The sequence below is a fragment of the Lepus europaeus genome, chromosome 10 (genome assembly GCF_033115175.1).
Source record: "Lepus europaeus isolate LE1 chromosome 10, mLepTim1.pri, whole genome shotgun sequence".
NCBI lineage: Eukaryota > Metazoa > Chordata > Mammalia > Lagomorpha > Leporidae > Lepus > Lepus europaeus.
The window spans coordinates 111,611,860-111,620,847 of NC_084836.1; the positions used below are offsets into that span (position 1 = coordinate 111,611,860).

Consider the following 8,988-nt stretch of genomic DNA (forward strand, 5'->3'; position numbering starts at 1 on the left):
TGTGGCCCTTAAAAAATGTCCAAAAAATTCATTGTTAATATAGCAATAAAAATACTTTGGGCACTGAAAACAAAATTTACGTAGGCATGTCTATAGAGACAGCCAGCTCAACATTAGAGACCTGCTTCTTATCAGCCAGTACAGAACATAGCAATTTTAATTAAGTGAGCAGAGATCTCCTTTGATTTCAAAACAGTGTTGAAGGGGTATCACCTTTGAGTTTAAAGGCATTTTGAGAACGGAGCTCACCTCTTACCCTGGACTGAGACCTCTCCACACATGGCCAAGGGCCGTGGTGCCTGTGACAGTGCTCAGTCCTTCGGTTTGAGATGTTCATTACCGTTTGACTAGAAATGAAGGGTGATGTATTCATTCTTTAAACAGCATAGTGGACAAGACAGATGGGGTCATTCCCTTATAGAACTTAAATCCTAGTCAGAGAGGCAGTAAGTGAAAGAAAAGAAAAATAATGACAAGGTACATGATTGTTTTGAAGGAAAAGCATGAAGGGCTGAGAGAGTGGTGGAGGGCAGGCGACCTTTAGCGTGGTCAGAAAAAGCAGCCTGAGTCCTCTGAGGAGATGACATCTGAGCCAAAACCTAAAGGAGAAGGAAGAACTAGGCTGGAGCCTTCCAGGGAGAGGGACCATCAATTCCATGGGCCACTGGGGCTGGACAGGTGTGGCCTGTTTGAGGATACAAAGCCGGAGGGTCCTGACCACAAGGGAGAGTGGTGGGTAAAGGAGTTGTAGGGGGGAGTCAAGGACTGGAGATGGGGTCTTTGTAGCCTTCTGTGAAGTGAATTTTATTCTAAGTAAGATTTCTATGGTGATATGTTCTGATTCCGTTCTTTAGTTTTAATTATTAGTGCTGTGAGATGCCGATGGCAGACTGATGGGTTGGAGGCAGAGATTCGTGGTTGAGTTTGAGTTTACAGTATTTCAGAGATAAGATTGCTAGGACTAATAAAGGGCTTAGAAGTGGGCAGGAGGGTGGGAAGGGAAGGGAACGGTCAGGGTGGATTTCCATGTGAGAATCAGGGGTGAGGCATCCAGGAGGATCTGATCCAGTAGGGTCTGCTCTGGGTATTTGAACTGGAATTCAGAGAATTCTGGGCCAGAGGTAGAGGTGTAGGACTCACAGTGTAGAGAGGATATTTAAATCCTAGGGGATAGATGAGGTACTAGGTGGTGGCGCTTCTCACCCAGTGAAAACCACTGAAACTACTACATGACTGGTTTGAGAATTGGCTCCTTCAGTATACCGGTTGTAGCAAAACTATAGAACTACAGCTCTTATACTGCAAGGTATCCGCTTGAAATTTATTTATGTCACCAAGGACCAGGAAGGTGAAATGCTACACTTGGCACCATAAAACCGTGGCCTGAGCTTGTGTTTCAGAAAAATCCATATCTGCATGGTGTGGCCCAGTTAGCAGCGGGGCCTGGCTGGCTGTGTTCTAATAGGTCAGGTGTAATTTAAGTCCCCAAAGCCTGCGGGCAACCATACTTAGTCTGAAGGCAGCTGCGTTAAAGCAGGAGTGCTTGTTGCCGCCAGGTTACGATCCATTGCTAGCCACCACGTGTGGAATGTGTACTGTCTGCCAGACACATACTCTGAATTTCTGTGCTAACAGCATCACACCAGTATCTCATCTCAGCCTCATTACAGCCCAGGGGTGGAGGAACTAGAATTATTTATTTCCTAGGAGAGAAAACTGAGGCCCAAGGAGAAGAATTACGTGCTCAGAGTAAGCCAGCACAGACTTAGGAGCTACTGGTGACATTCAGCGTTGCATTTGGGGTGTTCTCTCTTCGGAGAGGAGCTGAAGAAGCTAAAGACAGGGCAGGCATCTCTCTTTGGGCTGATCCTGGGCCAAGAACACCAACCTCCAAGGTGGTGCAAAACCACAGGGTGGAAAAAAAGATGCGTTTTTTTCAGACCAGCTTTCCAGCATTCCCTGCCCTCTCAAGCCTTCCCATGCTCGTGTTACAAAGGACCTTTCCTCCTGAACTGTGAGGCTGTCCTGCTGCCCAGACAGCCTCCCTGAGGCAGGCCAGGAGCATTCCTGTGGTGACAGGTCACCAAACCACGTCCGGGGAGGCCGCCGTGACACTTCACACTCGTTTATGCCACCCCACCTCCCATACCATTTTCCTGTTGAGACCTCAGGAAGAACTGAGGGAGATGATAATGATCTTATAAATGTGAACACAACGGCTCTCTTGTAAGACTCGGGTGAGCCTTTCAGTTCTTGAAACACTGTACCTATTAAACTCCTCTTGAGCACACAAAATAAAGTGTTACCGCCTACTGTGGATAATGTCAGCGTTCATTCCTGCCCCTGCCAGCCAAGACTGGTCTGGTCTGGAATCCATGAACACTGTACACATTCAGCAGCAGAGCCACTGGCCTCACAGCTGTACTTCTGGGCTTTGGTGAAAGGCAGAGGTTGTAACATCCACTGCTGTCTTTAAGCACCGTGCACTGTGCTAAGCATTTCGTAATCAGGATATCATTTAATTCTTTTTTTTTTTAAGATTTATTTATCTATTGGAAAGGCAGAGTTACAGAGAGGCAAAGAGAGAGAGCAGAGAGAGGGACAGAGAGGGGCCTTCCATCAGCTAGTTCACTCGCTGAATGGCCACAATGGATGGAGCTGCGCTGATCCAAAGCCAGGAGCCAGGGGCTTCTTCCAGGTCTCCCACGCAGGTGCAGGGACCCTAGGACTCAAGCCATCCTCTGCTGCTTTCCCAGGACTTGAACTGGCACCCAAATGGGATGCCGGAACTGCAGGTGGTGGCTTTACCCGCTATGCCACAGTGCCATTTTTTAAAAAAACATTTATTTTTTATTTATTTAAAAGAGCTACAGAGAGAGGTCGAGACACAGAGAGAGGTCTTCCATCCTGTGGTTCACTCCCCAAATGGCTGGAATGGCTGGAGCTGAACCAATACGAAGCCAAGAGCCAGGAGCTTCCTCCAGGTCTCCCATGTGGGTGCAGGGGCTCAAGGACTTGGGCCATCCTCTGCTGCTTTCCCAGGCCATAGTAGAGAGCTGGATCAGAAATGAAGTAGCCGGGACGTGGACTGGCACCCACATGAGATGCCAGCACTGCAGGCCGGGACTACCACTGCACCACAGCATCGGCCCTCATTTAATTCTTACCAGGCATCACTGTCTCATTTCTGTAGATGCAGAGGGCCTGGAGAGCCTCAAGGGGGCAGAGCCAAGTTTTAATCATAGGTTGAGTTAGTTCTAAGACCTGTATTTTGCTAGTCTGTTCTCTGCAAGACTGGTTAAAAATGTGGACTCTGGAGCCGCACTGCCTGGGTTTGAATCTTGGCTCTGCCTCTTACTAGGCAGGAGACCCTGGCAGCTTACTGAGCCACCCTCTTCCTTGGCTCGTGTGTACAGGTGATAATGCACTCATAGGAGAGTTGTTACAGGTGTTAGGTGAATCAGTTTATGTGAGGCACTTCGTGTCTGGCATATGGAGAACACTGTGTAAGTGCTAGCTATTATTATTCATTTATAGATCAAGTCCTTTGTCTTGTGAATGATGGCAGCTTAATCTCAGAAACTTCATGCCTTCCCCAGCTACCTGCCTTCCACACCCCAACAACAAGGTTTGTGTGTATATTCCCAAGAGGCTTCTGTAGTGCTCCATGTAAAGTCCTTGGACTGGTGCTTGGACTGTGGGCAGCCCCCAGCGTTAGTGATGCCAGGACAGCAGTGCCAGACACAGGGGTGGGGAGCGTCCATCCTCAGTCAGCATAAGTGCTCACCACTGTGCGTCCAGAAAGAGGAGTGGGCAGTGTCTAGATGTGTCCCTCACCGAGAGGACCAGAAAGGGGGACAGACACTGTGTAGACAGGTCCCCCACAGAAAGGACAAGAATTAGGAGGCAACCACTGTTGCATTCAGCAAGTTATTGTTATTTTAACGTCCTAACACGTATATATTTAAAAGATAGAGGAAGTGAAAGTATTATTCACTAAGTTCATGGGCAGGGCACATTCAGAGGTCAGTACATAATTCTCTCACAGGGACCTACTGTCCCAGAACAACTTCATGATATGGCATTCATTGGGCTGAATTGTCCCTGTGCAACCCCCATGACCTCACACTCACAGTATCCCCCCCGTCTCCTTTCACTCTGGACACTGGGAAGGCTGGGCTTCTCTGCCGGCCTGCCGCTGGCCTGGCTTTGTTGTGACCAGATTTTCCATTTCTCTCGTAGCTTAAGAGTTGGACAGTGGAGGACCTTCAGAAGAGGCTCTTGGCCCTGGACCCCATGATGGAGCAGGAGATTGAAGAGATCCGACAGAAGTACCAGTCCAAGCGGCAGCCAATCCTGGATGCCATTGAGGCTAAGAAGAGGCGGCAGCAAAACTTCTGAGCTAGGCTGGGACCAGGCCGTGGGTCACTCGGCTCGCTCACCTCCACGTTTGTTCTCCAGCACTTCTCTTTTTTTCCACAGCACCTCTGTGAACTCAGGAACGTGCGCCAGTGGGAAGGGCTGCCCCAGTCAGCGTGCCATCTTGTTGTGTATCTGTGTGGATCAGCTGTGTTATTTCAAAAGGTGGCGCTTTTAACTCAGAGTTTTACATCCCAGGAACAGAGACTCCTAGTGGAGTGATAGCTGGGAAAGTTTTACGTAATCTTTTTGTTTTCTTCTCCTAATAGCTTTCGATTGTTCTTTCTGGAAGACTTTTGAAAGATATATAAATATGCACATATATATATAAATTATGAATAGATTCCCCACTCAGTGTGGTGGCATCACTGTACAGGTACAGTTTTGAACAGTTGCCTCTTTTCTGTAAGATTATGGTACTGTGGAACAAGGGGGCAGAGGACCCCTGGGGGCTGAATCCCAGGAGCCAGCCTCGCCCTTTGTAGGACTACTTTTAAAAATAAGGCTTTGTGTAGTTTTCAGCCTCGCATGGTCGCCACTGGCCTCTGGGGCTGTTGGTGGTGTCCCAGGGAAAGCTTTGAGGGTTTGTATTTGCTCTTTGAACCCCAGAAGCGGCCTGGCATCCTCTTTGCCCATCCTATTTCAATACCTCTCATCCATCTCCACTCTCCAAACTGCCTGAAGTCACAATACAGATACTTCCCAGTGCCTTACAAGGAGACGTGATCCAGCGAAGGGACAGGCCTGCCAGGAGCTCTCAGCAAACCTGCAGCTGTGCTAAGCCTCCAGAAGGGAAAGGTTTTCCAAGCTCTACATGTGTGTTCATGTGAAAGTCACACACATGGCATTTTTCTCTGCATTGCTTATAGACAGGGTAGAGGGCATTGCTGTTGCCGATTCACGTTCATATGTGACTCTTCTTTTTCTTGTACCATTAAGGTGTTTGGATACCTGGCTAAGGTTTCTTTTCCAGGAAGCTCAACACAGACATGTAGAGTGCCTGAGCTGGGAGGGGCCGTAGAGATCATGTGGTCTGGTCCTTTGTTGTGTAGATGGGAAAACTGAGGCTTAGAGAAGGGAAGTGACATGAGGCACTCAAAATCATGAGGCAAATCAGAGTAAGAATGAGACTAGAACTTGGAGCTCCCCTCCTGGGCCACGTAGCCAAGCAGCCCTTTGACATGTGTCAATTCTAAGTTAGGGTATCCCAGGGAGCTCGTCCACAAGAAGTTGTTCTTGCCTGGCCAAGCACTCGTGGAAGACACTGAGGCCTGAGGTAGACCAAGGACTTTGCCAGACAGCATGGAGCCAGCCTCCTGCAGCTTTGGCTCAAGGCTCCATGATGGTGAGGCACACAGCAGAGTAGACAGTTAGGAAAGACAAGTATCTTTTTATTTTCTTCTAGTATTCCTTCCTTCCTTGAGTTAGGGGAGCCACGGCTGGGTTACACCTGAGGAAACTAATTTGACTGCATGATTGCTACCCAGAGAATGTTCCTCTTCTGTAGTCAGATTCTGTTTAGTTTTGTTGTTTTGTTTTGTTTTTGTTGGTTTTTGTTTGTTTGTTTTTGCAACTAAAGCAAGTTTTTAAAAATGTAGGAAGCAGTTGTTGGTCTTCAGGGCTTGGTCAGTGGAGTAACTGTGTGGCAGATATGCAAAACAGAAGACAGTTTGTGTTGCTAGAATAATAAATGGCAGCCAGCACCTGCTGACCACCTGCTCTTGGCGGACAGGGCAGGCTCTCAACTTCACAATCACCGGTGAGTTAAGTGCTTTACCTCTGTTTCATAGATGAAGGAATGGGTTTAGGGGGAAAGGGTCTTCTCACGGCACTAGAGCTGCGAGGTGGTAGAATCACTGTCCAGGTCCAATACTCATATTTAAGAGGAAGAAGAAAATCAAAAGTGTGTTTAAAATGAAGCGACTAAATAACTTTATGTGACATTTTCAGGTTAGAAAAGAGCTGAATTAGTAGTCAAGTCGGACAAACAATTGGGTTTTTAAAGCAGAAGCATTGAGCAAAAATACCCCCATGCCAGTTGCTGTGCTATGGAAAACCCTGCCTCATCCTCCTTTTTTAAACAGAGAACTTTGTCTTTGGTCAGACAGGAGGAGAAAGCCCATTTCCTCCCTCAGCTGGATCCAAGTAAAAGGAAGTTCAGTTTTTCCCCATAAATATTCTTGGGCCATGAACCCCGATCTGGAATTTGTTTCGTTTCAAGCTTGTGTGCACCTAAACAGTCTATTGCTCATCATCAGTCTAGCTGGACAGAGCCCTTTGGCCAGAAGTCAGTTTGTTTTGGATCAGATAAATTTCCTGGCAAGGTATATTTGCCTTCTAGTGACAGGCAGAGTAGCAAGCCCTAGTCATTTTTCCCTTGAAAACTAAATTTAAGATATTTTACTTTGTTTTCATTGAGCCCTGAGCCTTAGTCATTGCTTGAGTATTTGCAACTCAAGCTTCCAGGGAACACTGTGGCCCTCACTTGTTTTCTGCTTTTAGAAAAACAATGACCCGTACCTAGCTGTGTCTTCAGAAGCCTTCAGAATATTCTCTAAAAGTATCTTCATTTCTCCCTCATTAGTAATTTTGAAGCACATGTCTATTCTTCTTTCTCCTTTTCCCCAACCAACCATTGAATGGATGAGTGTTTGACTAATTAGGGGTGAGGGGAAGATGGTGGGTGGGTGGGTGGATGGACAGATGGATAGATAGAACCAGTAATCTAAAGTAACTTAAGAATGATAGCTTTGATTTCGTGAGACTAGATTCTGATCCAGGAAATATTCACTTAGCACCTACTACATGCCAGAAATTCATAACACCACTTAAAACTCAGTAGCTTTTTCCGATATCAGAAATGAGAGAAGTGACATTACTATAGATCCTACAGAAATTAAAAGTTAGTGATAGGGTATCATGAACAAGTCGATGCTAACAAATCCAACAAATTAAATGAAAACGGGCAAACTCCTTGAAAAATACAAAGCACCAAACCCCACTCGAGAAGAAATAGATAATCTAAATAGGCTTAGATCTTTCTTACAGAGACTTAACAGCTCTCAAATGAGAAAGCAGGCTCAGAGAAGTACAGTTTGTTGCTCAAGGTCACATTGCTGGATGTGGCAAAGCCCAGATTCAAATCCGGCTTCTCTGATTCATATTCCAGTGTCCTTTCTAACGTACCACGTTGCCTCTTAAAGATTGCAGCTCCTTATCTGCTGGGAAATTGGTCCTTCCCAATCCACGCCGTTCACCCTGCCCTATCCTTTCTTAAGTATTAGGTTTGTGTTTCCAACAGGATTGTATCAATTGGCTTTGGAATCCATGTTCTTGTTTGTGTTTGCAGGAAAAAAAATCTCTTCCACCAGCTTGTACTCAGACCAACTTAGGGTGGGGGGTGGGGTGGGAACTTACATGCTGTTGCTGATGAACAATTTGAAAATGTGAAGTTTGTAGCTTTAACTTTTTATAATGAAAACAAGTAACACTGGCTTAAGTGCTGACTTGAAATGCTATTTTTAAGGTTGAATGTAAATAATCACTTGAGGTCAGCAGTTTGTATATGTGTGAGATGTAGCTTCCTCCCTTGGCCCCCACCCTGAACCCCTTTTTGAAACTTGAGATGCTTCCTACGTGCTTTTATTTTAGAATTGTTGTTCTCCATCCTTTTTCTTGCACTTTGTCCCGTTGTTTTAAATAAACTGTCCTTTGGACAACAGACTGTCGCCCTCTTAAAAGATAAGAGCCTCTGTATACGCCTGGGTGATGGTGTTGCGAACTTTGTGACGTTGACTGTGTGGTGTGTTTACTCCAGGATCCCCAGCAGGGGAGAGGTAGTGAACTTGTGCTGGGCACCTCCTTCGTCCAGGCACTGAGCTAGTTGTCGGGAATGTGCAGCTGACCCAGACACGCTGCTTGTAGAGCGTTTGGAGAGTCAGTCCAGCACAGCAGTGCACAACGTTGGAAATACTACGGAAGGAGGGAGTATGTGGTCTGTGGACACACAAAGGAGGGAGTGACAGTTCCGTGGGAGTGTCCCGGGAAGCTCTTCTGGAGGAGGTAATACTTGAAAAATGAGGAAGGGATGGCCTTGTGGGAAGTGAGGGAGGGAAGGTATCCTATAGAGAAAGACCAACTCCACCATGAGTCCTGGTGAGAGTCTGACATGGGACCACCTTGGAATTGTGTGTCCCAGGATGCTGGCCTAGCACCCAGATGACAATGGCGGAGTCTCATGGTGTACCCGGCTGCCCACCACGGAGTGTTGATGTTGTGACAAGGATGGAGGGGCCCTTCCAACATTAAATGAACACGAGAGGTTTTGCAAGATGTCCTGCAGTGCATTCTGGGGGAAATCCTGCACAACAAAAGCATGGTCCTGCACCTAGCGTAACATCCACGTGTTTCACTGCACGTTTGTCTCAGTGAAAACCTTGTTTATGAAAAATCTGACATTAGGGGCAGGTGGTTAGCCTAGTGGTGAAGTCACTGGTAAGACACCTGTTTCTCATACTGGAGTACTTGGGTTCAGTCCCTGCTCTGGCTCCCACCTGCAGCTCCCTTCTA

At 46.8% G+C, this 8,988-nt stretch overlaps 1 protein-coding gene across 1 annotated transcript in view; it reads left to right on the plus strand.

The window, feature by feature from the left end:
• Nucleotides 1-8,161, plus strand: part of STK4 (serine/threonine kinase 4) — a 101,873-nt gene extending 93,712 nt beyond the window's left edge. The window contains exon 11 of the mRNA XM_062204258.1: nt 4,243-8,161. Coding sequence (XP_062060242.1) covers nt 4,243-4,401 — 159 coding nt within the window. The 3' untranslated portion in view covers nt 4,402-8,161. The remainder of the gene's footprint in view (nt 1-4,242) is intronic.
• Nucleotides 8,162-8,988: the final 827 nt, after the last annotated feature.